Source organism: Aythya fuligula, chromosome 7 (assembly GCF_009819795.1).
Source record: "Aythya fuligula isolate bAytFul2 chromosome 7, bAytFul2.pri, whole genome shotgun sequence".
Taxonomy (NCBI): domain Eukaryota; kingdom Metazoa; phylum Chordata; class Aves; order Anseriformes; family Anatidae; genus Aythya; species Aythya fuligula.
Window position 1 is genome coordinate 19,841,531 of NC_045565.1, and position 27,878 is coordinate 19,869,408.

The 27,878-nt window shown below is 42.0% G+C and overlaps 1 protein-coding gene across 2 annotated transcripts; it reads left to right on the forward strand.

The window, feature by feature from the left end:
- The first annotated feature begins 1,006 nt into the window (after positions 1–1,006).
- Positions 1,007–27,770, forward strand: LOC116491597 (lipase member M-like). 2 transcript variants are annotated; one of them, XM_032191716.1, is made up of 11 exons: positions 1,007–1,297; positions 2,422–2,533; positions 3,674–3,791; positions 4,719–4,917; positions 5,315–5,424; positions 6,146–6,282; positions 7,938–8,084; positions 8,942–9,013; positions 10,501–10,572; positions 11,843–12,032; positions 15,769–15,836. In XM_032191716.1, exons 1-11 carry the CDS (start codon positions 1,182–1,184, stop codon positions 15,780–15,782), a joined length of 1,287 nt encoding a protein of 428 aa, XP_032047607.1. In that variant the 5' UTR covers positions 1,007–1,181; the 3' UTR covers positions 15,783–15,836. The 2 variants fall into 2 exon arrangements, with proteins under 2 accessions (XP_032047607.1, XP_032047606.1); XM_032191715.1 differs by lacking the exons at positions 1,007–1,297; positions 2,422–2,533; positions 3,674–3,791; ... (4 more) ...; positions 8,942–9,013; positions 10,501–10,572 and adding exons at positions 19,519–19,657; positions 20,181–20,295; positions 20,688–20,886; ... (4 more) ...; positions 27,007–27,075; positions 27,537–27,770 and having other exon boundaries at positions 11,988–12,032; positions 15,769–15,842.
- The last annotated feature ends 108 nt before the right edge of the window (positions 27,771–27,878 follow it).

The window sequence follows — 27,878 nt, forward strand, 5'->3', positions numbered from 1 at the left end:
AGACTCTCTTTCATATTTCTGCCTGCTCTGTAAATACTAGACAAAATCCTTCCTGAAGTTATATTAAATAAATCTGGTCATAAGCAGAGTCAGTAATGTAAGGAAAAGATATACAGACTAACTATAATATAAATAGAAATCTCAAAGCCTTTGCAAAACCTTGGGAGGTGTTCCTCTCAGGAAAGAAATTAAGAAAGAAATTAAGAAATTAAGAAAGAAAGAAAGAAAGAAAGAAAGAAAGGGGAAAAAGAAAGAAAGAAAAAAAGAAAAAGAAACAAAAGAAAAAAGAAAAAGAAAAAAAGAAACAAAAGAAAAAAGAAAAAAGCAAGAAAAAAAAAAAAAGAGAGAAGAGAGCTTCAACTGTACTCTTGCAACATGTGCATTACAGTGGTAGCTTGGACACCAGTTAGGGCACTTGGCTGGATTGCCTGTGTTCTGCACAAAGAAGAGCCTCAAAAAGGCCCCTATCCTGAAAACCTAATAATCTGCTCAAACCTACCTAACTTCTAGGGCTGGGCAGTACTGGTCAACTCCTGGTATGCTTGAAAACACTGAGACATGTTTCCTTTCCTATGTCCATACAGATACGGAAAAGCATTCTACCTCCCTACCTATAGACTTAGGGAATACCCACTTTGTTTTGTGGATACTTTGGTGGTGAAACATCATGAATAAAGGAAAATATTCTGAAACCACTCTTGCAGCAGTATTAAACTCTGGAACAGCAACATGAGCATTAATAGAATGAAAAAAAAACCTGTGCAATAACATCTACAGAAGTATCAAGGAGTCAGAGTTTATCCCATCCTTTCTACGTAACATGAAAAGCTGGAATTGGCAGGCTGTAAGTAAACAAGGACGTTGTGCCAGGTTTATTGACAATTTCATTAGGTATGATAAGGGATTCCTGTGCAGATATTTGTTCTCAAAATTCCTGATCCTGCTCTGCCACTCCACAGAGGTTGGTATTCTCCTTAAAAATCCAGCAATCTGTGATAGTAAAGAGAGCACTGTTAGAGCCATTATGGCTGAGAAGATGAAAAGCAGGTCTGAGAATAAAAGCAGTCACCTCTCTGCTGTTGCTATAAGTAAAAGCTCAAGCTCTAGCAGAAGGAATGAGGAGTGGGAATGAAATCAATGTTTATTGGCAAGTTTCTGCATGATTGTGGGAAAAACGCTGCATGACTACCATTTTGCTGCCTTCTTTACCCAGCACTGCTTTCAATCATCTGCAAATTGATTTTCCATTCCTCTGCCATCTCAGTCGCTCGGCAGAACACATGCTTTCTGGCACAAGGTCAGTAATACTTTAACTTACCTAACAGTAGCTAAGTAAAAGGACGTTTTTACAATATCTCTTATTTTTACTACAAAGGAGACAAATATTTTAAAAATATAGATTATATCAGAATGTACTGCTAGGAAGTTTGGATATAAATTGTATGCTTGCTCTGTGATAAATAAATTAAAAAATAAAAAACTTCTACTCATGGGGGAAAAAATCACACCGTCTTGTTGACTGGGAGAGCAATAAATGCAGTAGATTTATTGGTGAACTCAGTCTACCTCATGAATGTGTCACTGGGATCACAGAGGTTTAGATGCGGGCTCTAGGTCTTGGTTTGTATGGTACAGAGAATGCTCATTCAAACACCCTGCATCTTTCAACTGAGAACATTTAGGCATTCATAGATTGTGGAGCTGCATCCAAGCAGGCTAGGTTACTCTCAGGTTTTTTTTATTTGCCATTTCCTGAACAAAACTGGATGTCATTACACATAGTCTGTATGTATCACTACATTTAGCAAAGCTTTCTTTTCCTTTCTCCGTCCTCATCCTACAGAGTGGACACATTTTGACATTGAGGAGTTTTGTATAAATTATACTAGGCAACCAAAATAAGTACTTTATTCAGACTCCTAAATCCTTAATTAAATGTTATATAATTTAACTTTCATTTGTCTTTGTTGGTTTCCTTTTTCAGTTAGCTATCCAACAACTTGGTTTCTTCCACTTTGAAAACTTCCCTTTAGCAATGATTTAGTTATGAGTTGTAGATAACTTTAGCATTCCCCAGAGTTAGACAGAAGTTTTCTAATTAACCTACAGAACAAATATGTGGCATTTTTTGGAGAAATGTGCCATTTCTCCAAAAGCTTTGCTATTTTCCTTGGATTCACTGATGCTTTGCACCCTGATGGAGAGCAATGTCCTAGTTCAGTCCTTAGCAGAGAAACCAGACTGCTGCCAAATTCCCTCAGACATGTTTAAAGTCAGTTTTGTTCAGATTAATTAACAAGTAGAGAGCACCAGCTCCATTTAGGTTTAGGCAGCACTTCTCTCAACCAGAGAGCACAGAGCCTGTCTAGATGTCAAGTGCATATCATGAATCCTAACAGATTAATATGCTGTTTTATCCAGAGAGAAGATATGGCTGGGTTTTGCTGTGATGTATTTGTTTCAGGGAATTACTTGCTCAGAAGAATTCAAAAAAATGAGGAGAGCTGTGGATCCAGAAGCATTGATGAATATTGTAAGTTTCTTGGTGGATTTACCTGGGGACAGAAGGAATGCATGACTCATGGCAGAGGGATTTCTAGGTATTGGAAATAACAAGGTAGATAAGCTGCCTTCATTTAACCCATTCTCAGACTACTGTTTTCTATTCCCTTCTGTCTGTACAGGTAACAGCAGTTCTTATATTTGACAGCAATCAAGACCAACCCCTTTCGTTAGTACATCTGCAGAGTTAATTTTCTTTTTAGTGTCACTTACTAGTTTGGCACTATCCCTGTATCTGGAAGAATGAGTATCTGGAATGCCACCTTTTCATCAGCTCCAAATAACAATGACTTATGTTTCCTCCTTTGAACTACCAGCCTAGATTGGGAATGGCCAGCTTTTCAGAAGAACATATCTCATGAAGCAAGCTTGTTTGGATCTTTAGTCACTTGCTAAAATCTTTTTCTTTTTTTTTTTTTTTTTTCTGTCCCGTGTGAAAAGATTACATTGAATAATTCTCTGAATAAAATTACAAAATAACATTATTTTTTTTGTAAAACAAATAAATAAATAGAATAATAAGTAGATAAATGATTATTTCAGAGCTGATAATCATCTGTGCTAATGATATCTAGCGTGACTATGCAAGGGGCTGGCCCTGTCTTTTCTGTAATGTAGTCATTTGTACAGTGGTACTCATTGCACATACGCCATCCATGAAAGGACAGTTGTGAAGCTCACAGGATTTCTCTGAGGGTCGTATAGGTGAACTGCGTTCACTTCGTATTGCAGCAGATCAGGAGCATGCACCCAGGCAGCCCCTCATCTCAGCTATGGGAAGTGTAAGCTCCTGCTATCAGGTTAAACTAGTTCTCATATCACTGTAATGCAAGAGATTGTGATCATATGGCATGTGTAACACAGTTTTTAGAAAAAGATTTTAACTGAATAGTTAGTTAATAGATCCTGGAGATCAGACAAAGAACGAAGGAAATTTGTGGTAGTTTCAGGTTATATTCCAATCTGATATTGCTTTATTCAGATGCTTAAAAACATAGACTAAATCCCCAGATGTAGCTGCTTTCTAATATTTCTTCCTTATGAATATCTCATGAAGGTAATGTATGATATGGACTTCTGCAATCAAATGCATTTATTCTTTCTCTTGTAGAATGAGATCATTACGTACAAAGGGTACCCCAGTGAGGAGCACAAAGTGATGACTGAAGATGGCTATATCATTACCATTAACAGAATTCCCGATGGTATACAGAATCAGAGAAACCCAGGTACAGTTCTTTCATATGAGACAAAAACAGCCTAGATAGTGCACGTTCTGAAAAGAGGTACCTTCCAGTTGTAAAATGTTCACCAGAGCTTGTATACACAAGTGAAATTTAAGTAATGAATTCTGGCTGCCCTGAACAGCTTGCAAGATAAACAGGATTTATGTCAAGCACCCTTGTTTACAATAAAACACTGCTACAATATAAATTAAGTATAATAATATCTTCATAATATGAGTTGGTGAGCAAAAGTAGAAAGAAAGAAAGAAAGAAAGAAAGAAAGAAAGAAAGAAAGAAAGAAAGAAAGAAAGAAAGAAAGAAAGAAAGAAAGAAAGAAAGAAAGAAAGAAAGAAAGAAAGAAAGAGGGAAGGAAGGAAGGAAGGAAGGAAGGAAGGAAGGAAGGAAGGAAGGAAGGAAGGAAGGAAGGAAGGAAGGAAGGAAGGAAGGAAGGAAGGAAGGAAGGAAGGAAGGAAAAGAACAGAAATTAAAGTAGTGTAAAGGCTGCAACCTCCCAGTCATGCTGTTTTGGAAGAGCAGTTCTAGCCTCTGACTTTACTTTTGCTTACACCTGTTTAATTTCAGTCTGATTCATATTTTGGGTACAGGAAACCACTGGAAAGGATCCCACACCTTCCTTTATTATATCACTGTTGAGAATCTTAAGTTGATGAGGCTGAGCTATACAAACAATGACCAGAGGCTGCCAAGCCAGAGTTCGCCGATACTGGGTTTATCTTCCTACAGATCGTTACAAAACTTTACAAGTTCTCTCTTTACAGAAATGCATGCTTTGTTCCTATGATCAGATGTCTCCCTTTAAGTCAGTGCAGGCCCAAATCCCAGTACTGAATATGGGATTGTAATGTCCCTGAACTACCAGAAAATCAAGAAATTTTATAAAGGTTGTTTTGTTTCTGATTTGGTTTTCAGTTATGAAACCTGCTGTATTTCTCCAACACGGGCTATTGGGAGATGCTAGTAACTGGATCTCAAACCTGCCCAACAACAGCTTGGCATTCATGCTAGCTGATGCTGGCTTTGATGTTTGGATGGGAAATAGCAGAGGGAATCGCTGGTCCAGAGAACATCAAAATTACTCCACTGATCAAGATGAGTTCTGGGCTTTCAGGTAGATCAAATGATTGAGATTGAAGATTTTTTTTTCAAGCTTTTATTTGAATGAACATTTAAAAATATTCTTTAATGGCAAATTGTGTAAAATGTGTGATTCTACGGAAACATCTCTGATAATATAACAACATCTATTCCTTGTGTGTAGACTTTTACAGCTCAACCTGATGCTTCTTGTAGTCAGAGTCCTCCTACTGATGTGAAGGGAGAAAATAGCCCAGAAAAGCTTGAATAGCGTCTCCTATACCCAGTGCCCAAAAGGCACAGATTCTAATACAGCTGAATGATTCACACAACAGTTCATGCTGTTCATTTGCTAACAAGTCTGTAATAAAATGTAAATTCAAATGGTATTTTAATTTATACACACCTCTCTTTTAATCTCCTACCTGTAGTTTTGATGAGATGGCAAAATTTGATCTTCCAGCAGTGATAAATTTTATTGTGAAGAAAACTGGCCAGGAAAAGTTGTACTATATTGGCTATTCACAAGGCACCACCATCGGTAAGTTACACAGAATGGAGTGATGCTTCAGGAAAACACAGGAGTAAAACCTGATTTGAGACAATGAGATGCTGAATGTACCAGGGCTTTCCAACAGCTCCTTGCTGGTATATATATATTTAAAAAAAAAAAAAAAGATAAGCTGTTTTCAGCATGTAGGCAGGCTTAATTTATTATAGAGATGATTAAACCTGAAGGGCCAAATGCACTGCAGCTTGAAATCCATCAACTTAGAGTTATACCAGAAATTATTCTGGGCCCTGCAGATTTTTTTTTTCAAGATGTAAGGGTGTGCCCAACAGCAGCTGGTCAGCTAACAAAAATAAACAAAATAGGAAGATGACAGCACAGAAAGAGAAGTTGGGCAGTTTGTGGCACAACAGAAAAAAAAGAAAAAAGATTGATATGAAGGAAAACATATGCAACTCCAGAGTATTGTATGAAGTGCATGTATGTACATCAAAGTGTGCATTTAAATGGGTTTAGAAAAAAAACGTGAAGGCAAAATATAGAAATTAAAATCTCTGAAGTGAGAAATAAGACTACAAGCTGATAACACAAGGAGAAGAAGTATTTTGCACCAAGCTAGGCTGAACCAGTCTCTGAGCAGATAACAATGTTTCTTTGTTGGTATGAAATTGCAGATCAGCTTACATAAATGCTAAAAACAGTCTAATGTACAAATAATGGTTTTCTTATCACTTTATTTTTATTTCCTCAGCTTTTATTGCTTTTTCAACAATGCCAGAACTGGCACAGAAAATCAAAGTTTATTTTGCATTGGCACCTGTCACTACTATTAAGTATGCCAGAAGTGCAGCAGTAAAGCTCCTCTACCTTCCTGAAAAAATGCTCAGGGTACGTATTAGTGTGTCTTCAAGTGCTGAACCATGCAATTGTTCACTCAGCTCTTAAGGTATATATACAGAAAGTATGGGGCTTTATGAAGCATATTCATTTGCAGCTAGGTAGGTTTAACTTCTGACTGCAGTTCCTATGGGACAATCATAAACCGTTTCTATAGGTGCGGTTTATCCCAGCTGCAGCTGGCAGCTAAATAACAAACAGACTTTTGCTTACTCCCCCCACACAGTGGGATGGGGGAAAGAATCAGGAGAAAAAAAAAAAAAAAAAGTAAAACTCACAGGTCAAGATAACGATGATTTAATAGGACACAAAAGGAAGGGAAAATAATAATTATTATGATGATGATAAAGGAATATACAAAGCAAGTGATGCACAATGTATTGCTCTCCACCCACCGATCAACGCCCAGCTAGACCCCAAGCAGCAGCTCCCCCAGGCAACCACCCCAGTTTACTTGTTCAGCAGGACACCACATGATAAGGGAAATCCCTCTGGGCAGTCTGGCCCAGCTGTCCTGGTTCTGTCCCCTCCCAGCTCATGTTGCACCCCCAGCCTCCTCTCTGTCAGGGCAGTACCAGAAGCTGAAAAGTCCTTGGCTCCGTGTGAGCACTGCTCTGCTACAGCTAAGACATTGGTGTGCTATCACCACTATTTTCATTAAAAATCCAAAACAGAGCATCATACAAGCCTCTATGTTACATTGGTTGTAACTATCCTACAGGGCAGGGGAGATGGTGTGTGGTGTTGGGTTGTTGCATGCTGAAGCCAGTTCTGGTTCCACCACCCTGCGCTTTGCTCAGTTCCATCAAAATTCATTCATTGTTAATCTGGGTGATTATTGCTGTAACACAATAGATATGGCATATAACAACCATAGAAGTAGTGCAACACAGGGGCAGGTGACCCAGAGAGGCACAAAGATGCAGATCTTTGAGGTTTCCAAAATTCTTCTAGACAAAGCCACAGCCAGTTTGGTCTAGTTCTGCTGGGAGGAGGTGGTTGGATGAGACTCACAAAAGTTCTTCCAAATGTTTTTTTGGTGGCTCATAAGCCAGATTTGAATCTCCTCTAAACTTTAGCTTCTTAAAGGTATGAGAGTGAGTGTAACATGCACAGACAGTATCTGTCCTTTTTCTGGAAAGGACACAAAGCTGAATCCCAGAACAACATTGTACCTGCCCTCAAAATATACATTTACTCACCCCATCAGTTGCCGTTAATTACAGCAATAAAAAAAAAATTCCTGGTCTCCAATCCAGCAAACACTGAAATCGGAAATGAATGTACTCACTTGATCACAGTGCTAGGAAAAAGAGTGTTAAATCAATGTGGTTGATCATATATGCAAAGTTACTTTTACATGTAAATATCTGAAAGCTTAGAGCTAAAATATGAATTGGAGTTAACATTTAACATATACACTCATTAAAATGATGTAACACAAATTGGGCAATGCCTGAGCAAGCTGATGCAATAGAAAACACCTGGGTTGTTTCTCATTTGTGGGAATGTCATCTGACAAATGAAGAAAAGGTAAGTGAGAACAACAGCATGTGCTGGGGAAGAGGAACAGAGCAAAAACATATTTTAAAAGTAATGTTGTACAATGTACATTCTTAAATGAATGCTACTTTTGTCTTTCACAGGGTTTGCTTGGCAAAAGAGAATTCTTTCCCCAAGCTGAATGTCTAAGAAGGCTGATAGTTCCTGTCTGCAGCCACCGTCCTTTTGCTAGGCTTTGTAGAAATATCTTCTTCAGTCTTGGTGGCTATAACATGAAAAACATTGACATGGTATGTACAACTCTTACCATCTCTATTAAGAATTCGATAACTTCCCTAAAGCTACCTTCAATCCTATAGTATGAATCCTCTATTCTGTTAGTCCACATAACACTGCAGGGAACACCCCCCCCAGTACCAGCCAGCAATATCTGCTGGTTGCCCCATTGCTGTCAGGGCATCACTGCCTTGCTCCTCAGAAGAGCTCTTGGCATCATCCCTTCAAGGCAGAGCTGCTCCACCACAACCCTGAAGGCTGCCCTCTGCCAGACCTCACCTAGGGCTCTGTCTCCTCTTCATACTGTGACTGCTGGTCTCATCAGAGATCCTCAGCTTGCTGTCACTCCATGCTATGTCCAGCTGGAGGCCAGGCCACCTGGACTTCAAAGTTTTGCTCCATTGTTTTCAAACATATGCCTCAGAGTGTTCTCAGAAGGAGGACCACACAGTGATTTGTTAAGAAACCCCTGCAGAACAAGTGTGGGTTTGTTTCAAAAACACACACACATTCCTCAGACAGTTGCAGTTCCTTTTGTTCTTCTGACAGCGGTGCTGCTTCACATAGCACCTGCTGCAGACTCCTGAATAAATCACAGGTTTGCGATCTAGGCTGCTGACTTTCCATCCTCCCCTCTCTATCTGTTAGATTCTTTCAGATACTCACCTATCCTGGAAAACGATCTCTGTGGGGGCTGTTGTTTCACTGCTGCTCCAAACCTGATTCACCTGGAGGAGCTCTCAGGGGAGTCTCTGATCACACCGCTTTGATTTCTCTCAGTTTTATGGATACATGACACTGCTGTGGCTTCTTCTGATGCACATATGGGTAAAAGGGAGGAAAAGAACACTCACTGATTATTTTCTTTCAGAACCGGATCAATGTGTACATCGCACAAACCCCTGCTGGAACATCTGTGCAAAATATAGTCCACTGGAGCCAGGTACTAGTGAGCTTCTGGAACACAAACTAGGTACTCACCTCTGGCTGTACCATAAGGAGTGGGGCTAGCTGATAATGTTGCTGTGAAGCCATTGCTAACTGCTTGGAAATACAGCACTGTGTGCTTTACATAGATAGAAATGACCTATGTGATACAGGTACATCTGAAGCCAACAATGAGACACTGCATTTGTGTAAATATATGTATGCTGGAAGTTGTGCATGCAGATACATATAGTGTTCTTTTTATGGTGTATCCAGAGCCCTATATAAATGTCTAAACTCCAGTGTAGAACTTGCCTAAAGAAATGACCATTACTTTTCCAATGAGGGTCAAGAAATGAGCAAAGATGTATGACACTTTGTAGAATATAAAATTTGACTAATAAGGCCCTTGTATTTTCATCTCTTGCAAAAGCAAAGTGCTCAGTTTGTGGGCAGCAATAGAACTGTAAATAATAAACCCTTCATTCAGTGGACTTGCTGTAACACTTACTTACAGAACACTGTGCTCTATCACAGGACTTCCGCAGCAGCACTGCTGTTGGAAGCTACCTTTGTCTCTCTTTGGGCTTGTCACACAAGCTGCTGTAGGAAAGACAGGTTTCCTGGCAGCACTGTGGGCTCAGCAGCACAGCTGGAAGCATTTGCAAGCAGCGTGAGCTTGCAGGAGGGCTCGTGCACTTTTCAACATAGCAAACATGTGGACATGTTTGAGTTACAGCTGCACAGGCATTCACTCAAAATCAAACAATACTTTTGGCTGTGAATTTACATGAGATATTAGATTTGATTACGTTGCTTTCATAACCACGGCCTAAACTGTAAAGTAAAAGGGTTACAAAGGCTTAGTGGGGGAGGTCTGCAAATTTACTCGGGTTTAATTCGGCACCTAGCCACAGGCTGGCAGGCACAGGCATGCAGGAGAAATGCTCCTAAGCTTTTGCTGTAATTGCTGTTATTACTGTTACAGGAGTTAACAGACACCTTGCCCTCAGTATTAAGATCCCATTGATGGGGTCTCTCACAACACATGCTGTAGGGAAAGCCAAGGAGATGGAAGGAAGATCTAGAAATGGTGACTTCTGTATTTAGACAAGAGAAGGAAAGGAAAACATACGAAGGAGCCACTAACAGAGCTGAGTGATGGCAACATGACTGTCAGAAGGCAACACAGCAGCAGCATTTAGGGAAAATAGCTGGAGGCAATTGCTACTTGCAGGCTTACAAACTAGAACATATCATCCATGAAAGTGACCCTAGGTCTTTCTACAGGAGCAGTGAGTCTTTTGATGCTTACAAAAGCATTTGACTCCTTTTCACTGCTTGAAACTTTTAACTAACTTACCACTGTCTCTTTCTAACCTTTTAAAAGAGAAAAGCTTCAGGTGAGGTTTTGGATTGGAGTCAGACACTTAGCAGGGAAAGATCCCATCACCTTCCTGAATGATGGATTTGTAATTACCCTTCTCTGGTTCATCCTACTAGGAAGCCCATTCGGGGAAGTTCCAAGCTTATGACTGGGGCAGTTCAAAGAAGAACATCGAGAAATACCAGCAGGTACCTTTTGGTGAAACAACATTGTCACCCTTGAACAACACAGAAGCACAGAGGAAGAGAACAATAATGTAGTAGGAGACACATTTTCTGAATACATGTAGATGGAATTAGCCACCACCATCTGTATTATGACTTTCCAGTTTGGAAGTTAACAGAGAAAAAATGCAAGCTTTAGTGGTAATAATATTAAAAAAAAAAAAAAAAAAAAGAGAGAGAGAGAGAGAGAGAGAGAGGAAGACCAAGCTTTGTCAATGAAACAGTCAATAATAATAATAACAGGAAAGAAGGGCAGGAAATATGTAAAATTAATTTTGAAGAGTATACCTAGTGGATCAGGCCAAAGAGGAATCTTGCCTACTAGGGTGACTGACACAGTTGCCAATATATAAATACTCAGGGAAACAATACTATGAAAAGTGCAACTGGAGAGCACTAATGTGTCTAATAGCTGCTCCTATATTCTGGAAGCCAGAGACAAAAGGACTTTGTCCTTAAGCAGACCCTGAGGATCCTCTCCTCCACCCAAGACTCCAATCCCATCCTTGACCCTCCTGCTCTTTAGGTCTCCACAACAGCCTCACATTAGCAGTTACTTGTTTTAATGATGGCTTTCATGAAAGGCAACTTCCTTTGGTTTGTCTTGAATTTGCTTACCCCTGGAAAGTCACTGGATGCCTTCTAGGTTTTGTGTTATGAGAAATAATGGGGTAATTACTTCCTGTGCTCTTTCTTCATACTGTTCATGATTGTATAAGCCTGCCTCTTGTCCCTGTGCTGTCCCCTGTTTTCCAAACTGAGGAATCCTCAGCTACTTCCTCTCTCCTCCTACAGAAGTCACTTCATGCTCCTTTTCATACTCGTCACACGTTCTTTTCTAACCAGACCGTGTATGTCTTCTGGAGCTGACTGGTACTCCAAAACAAGTACGCAAGCTGAGGACCAAGATGGGGGATTATCCAGATGCATCCTGACATCCTCTGTCTTTGTTCTTGGCTTCTGCCCTATGAATTCCTAGCTGAGAGAGCAACGATCCAACAGTAACTCTTTGTCAGTTCAGGAGGTGCTTTTCCTTTGGCCGTACTATCAGTTGCATCACCCCTGTGAACATAGACAGAAAAGGCAAGTGAGGGCATTTCCCTCCAGTTTGTTTTAGGCACCTCTGCTTTGAACAGTGACCTAAAACAACACAAAACAAGAAACACCAGATACATGTTTAAAGTTTGCTCTGCTTTACTGGACATTCTTTCCAGCCCTACTTCATGTTTTCCAGGCTACTCCTCCTCTCTACAATGTAGAAGAAATGACTGTACCAACTGCAGTATGGACTGGGGGACGAGACTTGCTTGCAGATCCTAAGGATGCTGACATTTTACTGTCTCATATTAAGAGGCTTATCTACCACAAGAAGATTCCGGAATGGGCACACCTGGATTTCATCTGGGGATTGGATGCACCTTTGCGTATGTATAATGAAATTATTGATCTGATGCAGAAGTATCCTTAACTCACAAGCAGTAGCCATACCTGGCTCATTCCCTTTCCCTCTGCCATAGCTGGCTCATTCCCTCATTCCTCAGCCTTTGCTGGGTACAAAGGAATCATATAGCATCATACAGCTTCTGCTGGAGTCATAGAGAGGGTTTCTCCTGGCTGATGCTATTTCCACACTACGTGTCACTACAGTGCCTTTTGGATCCTGATGGTGCACTTCATACTTTGTGGCAACCTTGAGATCAGTAATCACTTTGTAGTTGATAAAGCCTAGATTCTGCAACACATTGTACTTTGCTAACAGGAACCAGGGTTTTCTTGCAGCCTGATGTCTTCTTTAGACCCTAACAGTAATGAAAGCACTGACTTTCTCTGTATATGGTCAATGATGTCAAAGTTTTCCACTGATCATATCATTTCTCAGTTTAGTGGACTGGAAGTTCCTGAAAAGCTAGTGTAAACTGAGACTAACTCTAGCAGCCATGGCATTTATGCTTTATTATTTGATAAGATGATCACCAGAAAATAAGAATTGAGTTCACACAAAATACTCACTACTGAAAAAAAAAAAAAAAAAAAAAGTAAAAAAAAAAAAAAAGTTGTTTTGTCTTCATTTGAAAGAGCTTCACACTTTTTTCAAAAGGAATAACAAGGCACAAAAGGAGGGAAGACAGCAGAAAACAGCAGTTTTCTGTCAGAAAGAAGAAAGCCAGTCTTGTGGTTCAAAAATGCACCTGTAAGATGGGAAACTTGTGTTCAAGGTACCTCCCAAGACAAAGAATTCTTGTCAGACTTGATCTCTGCTGACAACACTTTCAGTATCTGTGTACCTGAACTCTCCAGGGTGGGAGGCAGGAACTCACTTCATCTTGGCAACAACAGCACTCCAGTTCCATCAGGAACTTCACATCTCCTGCTAATTTGCATGGAAGCTACTAACTACTACAGGGTAGAGCTGCTTGAACCTTTATCACAGCTCTGAGAAGCCTCTCTGGGGAGTAAACATTCAAATAAAGGGCACCCAATCATCTCTAGAAAAAAATCACTATCTTCAACCCATGGGTACAATTTGCCCATCAGCGGAAAGGATAGCTTTAAAACAGTGCTGAAGAAATGTCATCCTATTCCATTTCCTGGGGGAAGTCTGCCTCTACAAACCTCATTGCAGTGACATAGTTACTGCACAGAGGCACTCACCTGAAGGGTAGCCTCCATGCTATTAGCTTACAGCATTATGGCTCACCATGCCTCCACAAGGAAATGCCATTAGCTTCACCACGAAAAGAAACACAGTGCATTTTAGGGGGCCTCTTTTCAGAGTGAGACCCTCATTCTCCACTTGAATCAAGTGTCAATGTGGGTGAAGCCTGGGATGATAACCAGGGCAGGTACAGCTGTGACACTTAAGACAGTTCGCAGGTGACACAATATTACTCTATGAAATGGTTCATTAGCCAAACAAATTAACCACGGCCAATGCCACTTCTATCCCTTTCTGAGCCCACTGCTGAAGCCCATCCCATTTCCTTGGGATCAAGGGCTCCGCAAATGTAAATAAAGCTTGACCCAAAGAAAACAGCTTCCCTCCAGGCAGGGACATCCCTTCCACCCAATATAAATTCCTGGGGACAAAGCATTCCAGAGAGTAAGCCCATCAACTAACTTACTGATTGTGAGGGAAATGCATGAGGACTTGAGGCCTATTTATGAGTTTCTAGTACTTAGGATTGGAAGTGCAATAGCAGTATGTTTGAAAGCAGTCAGAACATCCTTCAGATTCACCTGGGAAAGAGATCAGAGTTCTACCCCTATTTTGCTACTTGGGAGACCACATAAGAGTCAGGGTGTTAAATTTTCTGGCGTGGAAAACCAATAAAAGCAGGCTGGACAAGGAGCATTGAAAACATCATGGGGACTGTTGATCCCACCTTGGGACATGAGGACAGACATGTTTCATCATGTCTCAGAGCCCTTCTGAGTGATGAATTTATGCTCTGCTGAAAGTTTTTGTCATGCAGAGAGATCAAAGCTGCTGAGCTGCAGTGCTTTTCACTGAGAAATCACCCTTTCCATCGTCCTACAGAATGCTCTTGTTGTGGTTTAGCGCCGGCAGGCAGCTCAGCACCACCCAGCCGCTCGCTCGCTCACCCCAGGTGGGATGGGGGAGGGAATCAGAGAAGTAAAAGTGTGAGAGAGAATTCCTGGGTTGAGATAAGGACAGTTCCTAGGTAAAGCAAAAGCTGCACACACAAGCAAAGCAAAACCGGGAATCCATTCACTATTTCCTACTGGCAGGCCAATGTTCAGCGCCTTCCAGGAGAGCAGGGCTCCTGAGGCCTGATGGTGAGACTGGGGAGACAAACACCATCGCTCCAAACATCCCCCCCTTCATCCATGCTTTTGTTGCTGATAATGGTGTCCTATGGCATGGGACATCCCTCTGGGTGGTCTGGGCCAGCTGTCCTGGCTGTGTCCCCTCCCAGTTCACAGTGCACCCCCAGCCTCCTCACCGGCAGGGCAGCACCAGAGGCTGAAAAGTCCTTGACTCTGTGTAAGCACTGCTCTGCTACAGCTAAAACACTGGTGTGCTATCACCACCATTTTCATTAAAAATCCAAAACACAGCACCATACAAGCCTCTATGAAAAAAACTAACCCTATCACAGCCCAAAGTGTGACAGTTCTGTGCTTTGCATGTAGAGCACAACCACAGTACTGTGGCTACTCTGACACCCTGTTCTTACATCACTCCTCTCCTTTCTCCACCACCCAGTGGCAGCATGTTATTTGCAGACATGTTCCTGAGAACACATACCTTTCACCCGGTCTTCTTCTAAATGCTCATCAGTCCATGACAAAATACAAGTTCTTCCAAAGACATTTATGACTTAATTAGCTGAAAGGACTGGTGTTCAGGTAGGAGAAATCTACTTTGCAGCCTTGCTGCCTGGGGACACAGAACGTGTCCTTCTGGCCACGGCCACCAGGCCAATTTCAGTGAGCGCTGAGCCCCTGGGCTGTCTGCAATTAACTCAGCGGTTAGGCAGAGGTCTCTAAGGACACTATGTTTTCAGAGTTCATGGAAATGGCTTAGGAGAAACTAGAACCCTTATTTGTTCCCCCCCTTCCTCCGTGTAAGAAAGGTTATATGAACTGTTCAAGCCTTCTTTGGCACCAGAGGATCCCTGCAGGAGCCATGTCAACTCTGAGAGACTGATCTAGAGTACGATGGGTATCAGGAGCAGTGGTGCTCACTGAAAAATATATTTGGGAATGTGTGCGCAGTGCTAAATTTAAAATTAACATAGATAAATGCAAAGTAGCAGCAGAAAGAGAGTTCTTGAGAGAGTATGTCGAGGGTAGCTGGACATTTCCTCCTCTTCATCCTAAAACATTACATTCAGAGCAGCCACCGAGACAGGCAACAGTACAGGTCGAGGTCTGCCACAGCCTCAGGGAACTGGGACGCCCAGGTCTGTGTTAAGTATCGTAACCACTGGTATGTAAGCAATTCTTAACCTCTCCTGCTCCATGGTTTTGTGAATTTAACTGGAAGATCTTTTTCATCACAAAGATTTCCTCACTTCTGAAGTACTGCCAAATCAGCACTTAAACATGCTCTTCAATACATGCTGCCAACTCATGACACTCATTGCTGCTACCCTGAAGTGCTCATTGTGTTTTGACTTCCTTTTATTGGCATAGGTTTCTGCCAGTGAATCAGTCTGCTGGTGGAGACAGACAAGGAACTGCAGCAGAGGACACAAGTCAAAGCAGAGGTAAGTTTCTTGTACATACATGATCATGGTCTCTCTCTGCTGCCTGTCTCCATAAAGTTTTGCAGTCTTGGTTTTGTGTCGTTGCTTGTAAGAATAGACAGCTTATTTCTTCTCTGTTCTGTAAGCCTACTGCTACGCACAGAAGTGCATGTCTGCTCAAGTCAGAAAACAAAGAAGTTCAACCTGCAAAAAAAAAAAAAAAAGAAAAGAAAAAGAAAAAAGAAAAAGAAGAAAGTGCAACTATTTCATTTTTCTCTACTTGTTTTATTCAGTCTGAGAGCAAGGGGATGAAGGTCTGCAGCTGTGTGTGTAAATTGGATGTTCTGTTCTTGCAGTCCCATGCACATGTATGTTTTATTAGTAAGCCAGCAGACTCTCATATGCATTCAGTCATAGCTGCTTCTGTGGTTGGTGTGTGTATGCCTTACAGCCAATATGAAGTAAGTTTTATACTGCTTAAAGCATAAAGCTAGATGGATAAATTTCTCAAGTCTTATAACTTAGTTTCAGCAAATCTTAAAAGTCCCTAAAGATCTTTCAAGGGCATTTCTCTCTCTGACCTTTTTTCCTTCTATGTATGTTTTTTATGAGTTTACCAAGTCCAATATTTCCTTATGACTTCATTTCTCTCAATAAAAAATGGCTGTTGAAAGCTCCTAACTGTAAGCCTTTGCTCCTGAAGCTTAAGGGAGCACTGGCCTGCCAAGATTGATGTTACTTAGCCTGCTGTATCTGATTTAAAAGGTGAATACCTGGAAGTCTGTGAGTTATGCCAGCTGAGCTACATGATAATAGAGTGCATCGAGAAAAGTTTGCCCTAAAAAAAACGAAGTAATTTTGCCTCTACATTGCCTCAGCTAGTCTTGCTAGTGATTTGAAAGCAAGCTGAGACATTAGCAAAATGCTTTATTCCCTCTTGCACAGAAAGGGAGATATGTTTTATTCCCATTAGAACAGAGCAAAATGGCAAAAACCAGAAAAGAGTGTTGTGCTGACTCAGTGTGTAGCTGGGAGGCTTCCTGTTTGGACAACAAAAATTAAGAAGTATTTCACATATAAAGGGAATTGAATGGTGTTTGTTTTGATGTGAAGTTTAAAGCTTTGGGTGTTTCCAAACTCTGCTTCATTCCAGTTGTTTGATGACTCAGGAGGTTTGGCTTCTTTCAATTTGTTCAGTCAAATTTGAAGGTTAAATTGAAGAATAGAAAAAAGTCAGAATTCCTTCTCCTATATGGATATTCAGAGAGTGCTTGGGTACCTCTCTGTCACCCCCACAGATCCTGATCACCTTCCTCATTACTTGCCAGGGAGTACTCTCTTATCTTACCTTGATCGACAGCTCCATTTCCCAGTTGAAATAAACATCACAGTGGCACGTCTTGCCATAGCAGATGTCTTACACTAGAAGCAGACTCCAGAAATGTGACTGCATGAGGACCTCTGTCCTCCATTAAAAATTGGATTCTCTGTGTTCAGTGGACCTACCAACGTGTGGTTTCAGAAGGACTTGTTTCCCAAGACTGCTTAACTTCCTAACGCAACCTATAATTCATATAGGTCTCCTATGAAATTCCCTCACAAACCCTCCTGACCAGCCACACATGCCATGGCTACTTTGGAGCCATATGAATGCTGATTAGCTGGCTAGTTTACCCATGCTGACTGCTCAGCTGGTTGCAGAACATGCCTCAGCTGCCTTCCCCCAGCTGGGCACGAACCCCACTGAACAGTCATTCCCAGCAAACAGTACTCAAGGGTCCCTGATAGCCCCACTACTTTGCAGGCTTGTATCTCAGTGTTAAACTTGACAGAAACTGACATCAGAAGTTAATAGCAGGATGGACAGAAAGGTGAGCTAGGATAAACACCCCTCAGTCACAGAAGCATGCCCTGTTCTGAGGAAACCCGGCCTACACAAGCAGCAATGTCCCCAGTCATTACTGGTGAGGCAGTCCTACAAGAAGCCCTGACGAGCTGAAACATTACGTTGCATTACTCATCCAGGGAATCTGTTGTTGAACTTTAGGTAGCCTTCCTGACCTTTAAGATTATTATCTACAAGCAGAATGGTTGCTACTTTTCTCTTCCCAGCCCTCATTCTCTCTTCACACAGGCAGGTTCAGCATACAATAATAATTAAGTGTATAAGGGCATTTCCAGAAAGTGTAAGCCCAGTTGTGAGCTTCATGGATGAATCATTTTTGTACAGTTCTTCGCATTAGAAAGAAAAATCCTATCCCACCTCCTTGCAGCTCTCTTGTAAGTAAGGATCACTGTGCGTAATAGCACTTCTCTTGCCATTCTCTTGCAGTTTTAGCTCATACTTGCACACTCAGTAGCTTCCTATGGCATATAACATGCTCTTCCCTTTCCTAGGGAACTTGAAAAACAAAATTTGCATGACGACAAAAAGGTCAGGGAGGCTCACAGATTGCAGTGTTCCTATACTCATTGACTCAGTTGTGGGGAAAAATGACTAAGGCCTGGAATCTTATCTGTGGTAGGAGGTATCAGTGTAATCTGGCACTAGATAGACTGCACTCTCTAATTCCTATTCAGAAAAGTTCCCATGTGATCATCAGTGGGCCCAGGAAAGAGCAAGGTGTCACCTCCCTGTGACCAAGACAAGATCTGTAATGACAGCTCTCTCAAAGAGAGAAAGGATACAGGGCCATGGCAACATGCAGGCAGTCTCCATTGTTTACTGCTCTAAAAATGAATCATTCCACAGTTTCTCAGTGGTGATAAGCATCAGTTTCAAGACAGATACTTTGGGCTCAGAAGTAGCGGAAGCACAAATGCAGTTATCTGGGGATAGCAGAGGAGGCTTTTGGATGAAGAGGGCAGCAAAGGGCTGATGAAGATGCTCATGAGGATGCTGAATGAAGACCTGGATGAGCCAGTGTCAGCCTGAAAGGAAAGGTTGGCTGGGAACTGACTCATGGTGCTTTTTGGTGGCCACACATAGTCATCTTTTTAGCACCATCATCTCAGAGGAACTAATTTCCAGAAGAACTGTAACATGGTCTGGGGCAGATCACCCATGGTGAAAGTACAAGCTGGCACTGGTCTGGTGCAAATTTGTTCCGCTAATCCCATTACACATCCTCTTTGAGCCTCTGAATCACTCCTGGCCCCTGCATAACTCTTCACCATCTTCCCTGGCTGATCTCTCACCCTAGCACACTGCTGACCAGCACCAGGAATGGCACTGCTTCTGAAGGAGGAGGGGGAAGGTGGAAAGAGGGCCCTCACCAAACCTCCACCACCTCATTCCTGAAGAAAAAGGATTTCTCCTCTCACTCTCCTGCTGGCAGAGAGGTGGAGGCACATATAGGTAGCCAGTCTGGGTGATCGTCATCCCAGGTGACTGTGCTTCCATATCAAGTTTCTGCTTGACTCAATGGAGGAGCTGGCCATGCTTACCAACCACAATTCACTTGTCCTCTACAAAATGCTCAGGCATATTCTCAGAAGGTGTCCCCAGGTGTTTCCCTCTACCATTCTGCAACTGTGGTCTGTAGACAGTCCCTCCTCACAAAGGTATGTGTTTCTGTCAGCCCCTTGGGGAACACCCGAGGCAACCTCCAAGAGACTCCCCACCTGGGTCTCCCTGTGGAATTCCCCAGCTCTCCCTTCCTACAGCAAACGCACATGCCTCTGCTCTTTCACACAGCCCCGAGATGTGGTGCCTCCTCGTGCTGCTCTGCTCCCAGGGAGCTGCCTTTTCAGCAGGGTTCGCAGCACCCTTCACTCTTGGCTCAGAGGGAAGACAGCACTTGAAGCACCGCAACCCTGAAGACTTTATGAATGTTGTAAGTTGTGGCACTTTCTCCGCCTTTCTTTTAAAGTTTCTCTCACAATACCACCACCATGGTACCAACTCTAACAAGCAACTCCCCTGAACCTGCTGAAGGGCCCTGGAGGTCTGGGCTGCTGAATTTTTACCCCAGAAGCAGGACTCAGCTTTAGACTGTGTCCAGAGCACACACAGCATCGTTTATCTGAACATGATGAACACGAGGCTGGGCTATACTTATAACTGTGACTTTCTTATAAAGTCATCTTTCTTAACAATCTCTGGTAACAACCTGTTTGCTCAGGATGGTGGCAGGAGAAGCTTAACCCCTTCTTCGAGCAGTAGATTCTCACAACACAAAGTAATCCAGGACCCCTTGCTCTGGCTCACAGAACTGGCAAAATTAGGTGTAGGTGGTCTCATCAGGTTCCTTGTGACAAGAGCTCCACACTTGGTTGCCTTGCCTGCACATTCAGCTTGTTTATGCTCCAGAAGGGGATGGCTTTTATATTAACGAGCTTTCCTTTGGCTTCCCACAGAGTGAAATTATCAGGTATCACGGATACCCCTGTGAGGAGTATGAAGTTACCACTGAGGATGGATACATACTTGCTGTTTTCAGAATTCCCAGTGGGAGGAACATGCAAAATACAGGTGTGACATGGGCATAGGACATAAGGAAGGTCTGAAATCCAACTCCTACACAAATCAGGATACTCTTTTCCACATGCTGTTCTGTCTTCAGCATTTTTCAGCTGTAGATAGCTGGTTTCAATGTAGGACCTGTACACTGGCTGTCTAGCACAAAAGTAAGTGGGGACTGGCCACCTCATTACATTTTTTATCTGTCATTCCTGTCACTAAATGGTTAAACTGCTTGCATGTGACAAATTCTTAGGTTTTCTCAGCCCAATATCTATACAGTTCTCCTGGGAGCTTCTATAAGCAGGAAAGATTTAAAGCCTCTCACAGACTAAACCCTGTACTCCAATCTCAGAATGACATTAACTAGTGCTCCAATATGAGAATACTTTAATTTTTTCCAGGGCAAAAGCCTGCAGTCTTCCTACAGCATGCTTTTCTAGGAGACGCCACCCACTGGATTTCTAACCTGCCCAACAACAGCCTAGGCTTCATCCTTGCAGATGCCGGCTACGATGTCTGGTTGGGAAACAGCCGAGGGAATACTTGGTCTTCAAAACACAAGACCCTTAAAACCAGCCAGAAGGAGTTCTGGCAGTTCAGGTACTCTTTGGATGGGGAATTATTCAAGACAGAAAGTCCAAGGGAACTAGATAGCTTCAGCCTAAAGGTTTTTTTACTTAAAACATCATCAGAACAGGGTCCTTGTTACAAGCCAAGGACAGTAAAGATCAAGACAAAGAAGTATGGTCACTAGTAGTTGTGGTTGGAAGTACTGGCTGAGGAAGAGATTTCAGACACTGGGAACTGAAAGGGGATGCTGAGAAAAAGGGAGACAGCACTGTGAGAAGGAAAGCAAGCTGGAACAGGCTTAGCAGCCCTGTCTAGAAATCTCTAATCTCTCACGGCTTAATTCAACCAAGAGAGAAATGTGTTTTGTAACCCCTGCTAGTGAAAGCACTGATTAAATTCACTTCCCCAAGGGCCACATATGACAGACAAAATTTGCACCTCCTCTGCAGAGAGCCTGAGGCATCAGGCAACCTGTCAGTACGGCTGCATCCTTCTGTCCCCTTCTTGTCTTGTTTGAATGGGTCCTGCCCAGTGCAATGAACAAGACTGACATTTCAGTAACACACACTGTCATAGCCAAACAGTCTGCCAGCTTTTTGTGTTTCTCCCCTCTGTAGCTTTGATGAAATGGGTAAATATGATATTCCAGCAGAGCTGTACTTCATCATGAATAAAACCGAACAGAAGGATGTATACTATGTTGGTCACTCTGAAGGCACCGCATCAGGTAAGGTCAGCACATTTATGGTTCACAATCATTCGTGTTCCCATCTGATCAGGAGGAGAGTTTCCCCATTGCCTCGGCAATTGTTCTTATTTGTGGAGAAGTGCCTTCTGAGTTGAGGGCTGCAAAATGTGACACTTCTAAAGCCAGATTTGGTTACCATTAATAAGAAAATAAATCTAATAGTAGATCTAAACATTGTTCAACCAATAATTAGAGACATAAAAGCCAGTCCTTACTGGGTACTCCAAGTACTGACACTGGGCACTATTCTGAAATTCTCAGCAACAAGAATTTTCATTAAGTTCATCTTTTCTATTAAGGCATACAGTTGTTTTCCTTGTGAAGTGTAAGGAAAAACTAGTAAGAAAAAACTGCACATAAGTGCAAAATTTCAAAGAAGAGAAAAGTAAAAAGAACCTCCACATTACTAAGTTGTATGACTTATTGCCAATCCTACAATTAAAAGCACAGTTCATGAGTGTATATAAAACTGTCCATGTTACTGTTTAAAAACACATTGTTGGAGACTGAAAATTAGGAAATAAAAAGTATTAATAACTTAACCAGCTTTGTAGTGTTCGAATGCAATTTTCTTTCAGCACCAGGTAAAAGTTCCTAATGTTTATGGTTTATGTGCAAGACCCGTGAATGAACATTGACTAGAAGTGATCAACTGCCCATTCATTAGTGTTAACTGCCTGGAAAAAGAGAAGAAAATGTGGAAAAGTCATATATTGTGAAATCTCCAGGCCTTTTCTTTCTTTTCCTCTCATAAGAGTATTTAAAGACTCTGATGGCAAAACAAACTTTCCATTCATGCTTTCGTCAGCTGCCTTTGATGCAATCAGTTGAAAATGTTTAAAATTCCCAGTATTCAGCATGTTATTCTACTGCCCCATGGAAGCACAAACATACATAGTCCTTCAGAGACTATAATATGAAAAAAACAACAAACAAACAAACAAACAAACATTTTTTAATAATAGCTTTGTGAGGAAATCTGATTTTATCACAAAAACCTCCTAGCCATGTCACCTGCAAAAACTGAATAAAAGCAATGTCCAGATATGCTGTCAACCTCAGGATGAACTCTGCTTCCCAAATAAAATGTATTTCAGGATTTAGCATCAACACTTGCCTTAGCTAAAACACACAGCAAAGACAAAGAGACAACCGATGACAAATCTAGTCTCACTTCTTGTTTGCTACCTACTGCTTATTCGTTTGTTTTTGCCTGTGGAACATGTCTTCACTAACTCAGGCTCTCTCTTCTGTTTGTAGGCTTTATAGCATTTTCTACATATCCTGAGCTGGCTGAAAGGATAAAAGTGTTCTTTGCTCTTGGCCCAGTAACCACCTGCACGCATGCTACAAGCCCTCTGATGAAGATAGCAAATCTTCCTCCAGCACTGCTCAGGGTATGTCTTTTTTCCTCCTCAGAGGCTCAATGTCCATCTTACCCTTCTAGGGTTCCTCAACCCGAGCCAAAGTGCTTCCAAAGGGGTGAGATGCTTGGGATGAACAAAGTGCTGTTGAAAAATCTCTTCTGAAACTCTGGGGCAGAGCACTGGAGAACAGGAAGATGGGGCTTGCTGCAGCGGGTTCCAGTGAAGCAGGAGACTTGTGAAACTGTCTCATCATAGGACTCTTGCTGTTAACTAACATCATGCTGGCCTTGTGCAGGAGGAACTAAAACAGAGCTGGAATAACAGCCATGATGATCTCAGACTTCAGAAATGAGTGAGCACTGAGATCACTACACTAGAAATGGAAGGATGGTTTCCTCCAGGACTGAAGACAGTAATATGAGTCAGGAAGGACATGTGGTGCACTACGGGGAAGAAGATGTTTTAAGGTGTACTGGGAGGGCAAGCTGTTTCAGAAGTCTCTGACTGTAGTGTTAAGAGGCAAGAATATTAGCAACAGTTTCCTGCATAAAATGCTCCTGTAACAAGAAAAAAAAAAAAAAAAAAGAAGAAAAAAAAAAAAGTGTCACACTTTTCCCTTTCCTCAGTTAACACTTGGCTGGAAAGGAACCATGCACCAGATTGGATTTATGAAAGGACCTGTGACGGAGTTCTGTACAAACATGGATAAGTTTTGTGGCCAAATACTCTGTTATATAGCTGGGGGCAACATACAAAATCTGAACACGGTAAGTACGTGCAACAACACCTAGTCAAAGTAAAACTAAAGCCATTTTGGAAACTGCATTTTGCACTCCATTGTTAACTAGTAATTGTCACAAATGTAAATGTACATAAAACACAACAGTTCTCAGCAGGCTGAGGGAATGCAGGACATTGTGTGAACAGTACCAAATAGGGCTAGACCTAATGATGGGACCAAAAACCAGGCAGAAAGGATTGAATTCAGTCTGGAGCTATACTGTATATGTCTCTATCTGTGTCCTCTTTTAAAGCCAATCTGACCAGATTTTGGTCATACACAGATGCTCTTCAAAAAGAGACAGTGGATGATGGAGTCAGATTTCAGTGTTCTTCCTCAGCACACAGACACCACGGTCTTCTGAACCCTGGAATAATTAAAAGACAGGAAAAGCTCCACTTCTCTTCCCATATTTTAGACTGCTTGCATTAGAACATGGTCCCAAAGAACTACCCTAAGGAGCACATCCCATTTTTGCTGTCCTCAGAACCAAGCCCAACAGTTCAGTCCATAACACAGAGGGCTACAGAAATGCCCTGCCTGTGCCTGAGGAGTGCAGCACAATGGGATTCACAAGGGCTAGTAAGGGCGACAGGACAGACAGGAGAGTTGGCCCTATACTTGCCAACATATGGATCCTGTAGTCTTAATTCCCCTCTACAGAGGCCAAAGTATGCAGAAGCTGGCCTGTGCAATGCTTATTATTAAAATCTCTCGAAAGACTGAGGCCCATTTTTCTCCATCTGTGACGACTTATAAAAGCACATATGGGAAAGCAATGAGACTCAAAGGTTCAATGCAAAAGCAGTTAAAGGCATAACAGCCTTTTTGAACAACAGAGTTAAACCTTTTAGGATCTTTCTTGACTTGTGTTAAGTCACCAACCAGCTTCTCAGGGCAAGATAACAAGCCTGAGGAGGAACCTGAGGGGATGGACTTAGAACATCTCCTCAAGAGAACTATAAAAATGCAGGCAGAAGAAAAGGCAGTCTGTATTTTGTAAGCTGGCTTCTTTAGCACCAGGAGAAAAGTAAAGACAAAAGCAAATCTTCAAAGACTTATGTCTGTGAAGGGGTTAATGTAAGGTGAGGATTCTACTTAGAAAGGACAGGAACGTTTTTTCCTGCCACTAAGGAACCACGTGATTCCACAGTGTCACTATCTTCATGAACAGATGCACTTTCATGAGAAAGCTCTGCATGCAGATGTGTACCATTAACCAGCTATTCCTAAGTCTGCCTATCAGTCTTCAGTTTGATATTGATATGACTATTATATTGATTTGAGTATCCTATTAAAACTGGGCTTTAACACAGCAGCAGTACGTTACTCAGGTACTTCACAGCTTTACTCTGTCACAACAGTAAATCCCTACCTTTATAACACTTCTGCTTTCTCTCCAGAGTCGAACAGATGCTTTGGTAGCACATTCTCCAGCCGGGACATCAGTACAGAACATCATTCACTGGCATCAGGTATAACTGTGTACTGACATAAGCAGACTCGTACTACTGCTTTTTATGCAACTGACAGCCTATAGGGAAGTCCACAGGTGCTGGTTCTGGGAAATTACCCAACACGTCTTCTCGCACAGTGCCGTAAGCAGCTGCCACCAAGGAAGCACTGCTTCCCATCACTCACCAGACCATTACCCACATTGTCCCTTTCATATCAGACCTTTCTGCATGTTAGGGTCTAGTGGCTTCCAGCCTTCAGCTCCATTTGTGAAGGCAATTGCCTCGAAAGCTGCAGAGGAGCACAGTCGAGGCACTTGGAAGGCACAGTAGGAAGACAGCTGAAACTTGAGCAGCCAGGGGATGAGCCAGAACAAAGTGATCCAGGTTAAAGCTTTTCTCCCAGAAGGTTAATTGCAGCCTGGATCACCTCCCAAAGCCAGTTAACCACACAAGTTCTTCTGCTGGCACAATGGAAAAGTGGGGAACTACTTTATAATGCTCCAGTACATGACATGCAAAATTTGTTCCCAACAGCCAGGTATTTAGAAAACCATCTTAGCCACTCATGCCAGTGTCCATCTCCTGGATTCCAATTCTTTAAAGGTGGGCTTCTACTTATACACGGGCAGATCTGAGCTCTTTTCTGCTTGTCCTCTGAATCAGACCAGGGCAAAAAAGCTCCAGAGCAGAAGCACATCACTGCATGCCTCCAAGGTAACTCACACACTGAGTCAGGATCCATCTGCACATATCCTCTAGACAGATCCCCCGTTTCTACAAACATGATGGTGTAAAATATCTGTGTGCATCCTCTGACAAAAATTCCTGACAGTAGGTCACTCGGGATACATCCACCCAGAGCCAGGAAATGAGGACCAAACCATTGACAGTCAGTGGCTTTGCAGCCTATTTTGTCAACCTCTAACAAAGTCAAGTGGCTAGAAAGTAAACACAGATACTATAGAAGAAAACAGCAAAAACAATGATATACCAAGTATATTTCTAGCACATTCCCAACTACTTAAGCCTTGAAGTCAAGATTTTCTAAACCACAAAATCCAAGTGAGATACTGGCATTCTCTCACCATGTATTACACAGTCACTTAAAAATGAAATTACATGTCAGGTTTGTGGAAAAACAAAATAAAAGAACAATAAAAACACAACAGATATGTATACACTTCTTCACTCCTCAGTCCTACAGGGCATATGGCATGTCTTCTAGACAAGAGAAGCTCAAAAGGCCATATGTCTAATGTCCCTCCTCAAAACTGCTGTCAGAGCACAAATTACATATAGCCAAATTCTCTAACAATTACAGAGGCACTGGAAATGTGACCACTACTGTCAGCAGACCAGACACTGCTGACACACAAAACAAGTTGTGGGAGGAGGGGAGGAGAAATCATAAGCTACACTAGATAGCCACTAAGAGCCCTGACAGGTACTAGACAGCCTGGCCCTCCCACCAAGGTGAAAACTGAGCACAACTCCGCATCACAAACGGGAACACCACCTTAGTTAACTTAGTCAAACAGAACTTTAAAAACAAAACATAACAAGGGTGATAGTTGAGGATGAGGAGAGAACACTAGCAAGGGCAAAGGCAATAAAGCCTCTCATCCTACGGCCCATCCTCAGTACCTGTGGAAACCTGAAACTGGAGGAAGGGGTAGGAGGAAGCCACAAGCCACCATCTGAGCCTTGGGTCAATCACAGGGAAGAAAATACCTCCTGCACTCTGCTCTGTCTCTTATCACTAACACTTTCATTTTATCTTTGTTAAAATATTCACAGATATCAGAGGCAGGCCAATTCCAGGCTTATGACTATGGCTCAAAGGAAAACATGAAGAAATACAACCAGGTAAGGCAATATGGTTGTCACAAGCAGGTAAGGCAATATTGTTAAGTAACAAGTCACAGTAAGTCACAAACAAAACAACTAAGACCAACTGTTGCCCCAGCAAAAGTTAAAGTACTCATGCTAAGTATGCACACGAATAAGCTCCACAGCCCTTCCATGATAAACAGAAACATTGCTCTTTCCTTATGCCCACCTCTGAACAGCACGAACAGATGTCAAACTCCAGGACAATTTCTTGCCTTGCATTTCAGAAATGTTTAGAAATAGGATGGATCGTTCCCTTCCAGAGTAGGTGGGGACCAGGGCTAGGGACATAAACATAACTGAGGGGCAGCTTGACCCTTGCTGTTTTCCTGGAGCGAGTGCAGAAGGGAAACAGAGAGATGTCTGCACAGCATCCTTTCTCTAAACACAGTTTCTGATATAACAGTATGCACTAAGGTCTCCTCCCTTTCTTGCAGCCTACTCCTCCTGTATACAACATAGAGAGGATAAGCACACCCATTGCTGTTTGGAGTGGCGGACAAGACAAATTTGCAGGTCCAAAAGACATTGCAAAGCTACTTTCTCAGATTACTAATCTCTGTTACCATAAGCACTTTCCTGAGTGGGGACATCTTGATTTCATCTGGGGTCTTGATGCGACTGAGAGAATGTATCAGAAAATCATTGAACTAATAATAAAATACCTTTGAAACCACGTGTAGAGTGTTGATTCATTTAGTATAAACTTCCAAAAATTGTATTTGGTGATAAGGGGAAAAGAGAAACACACAGACATGCATAATGAATACCACAATAGG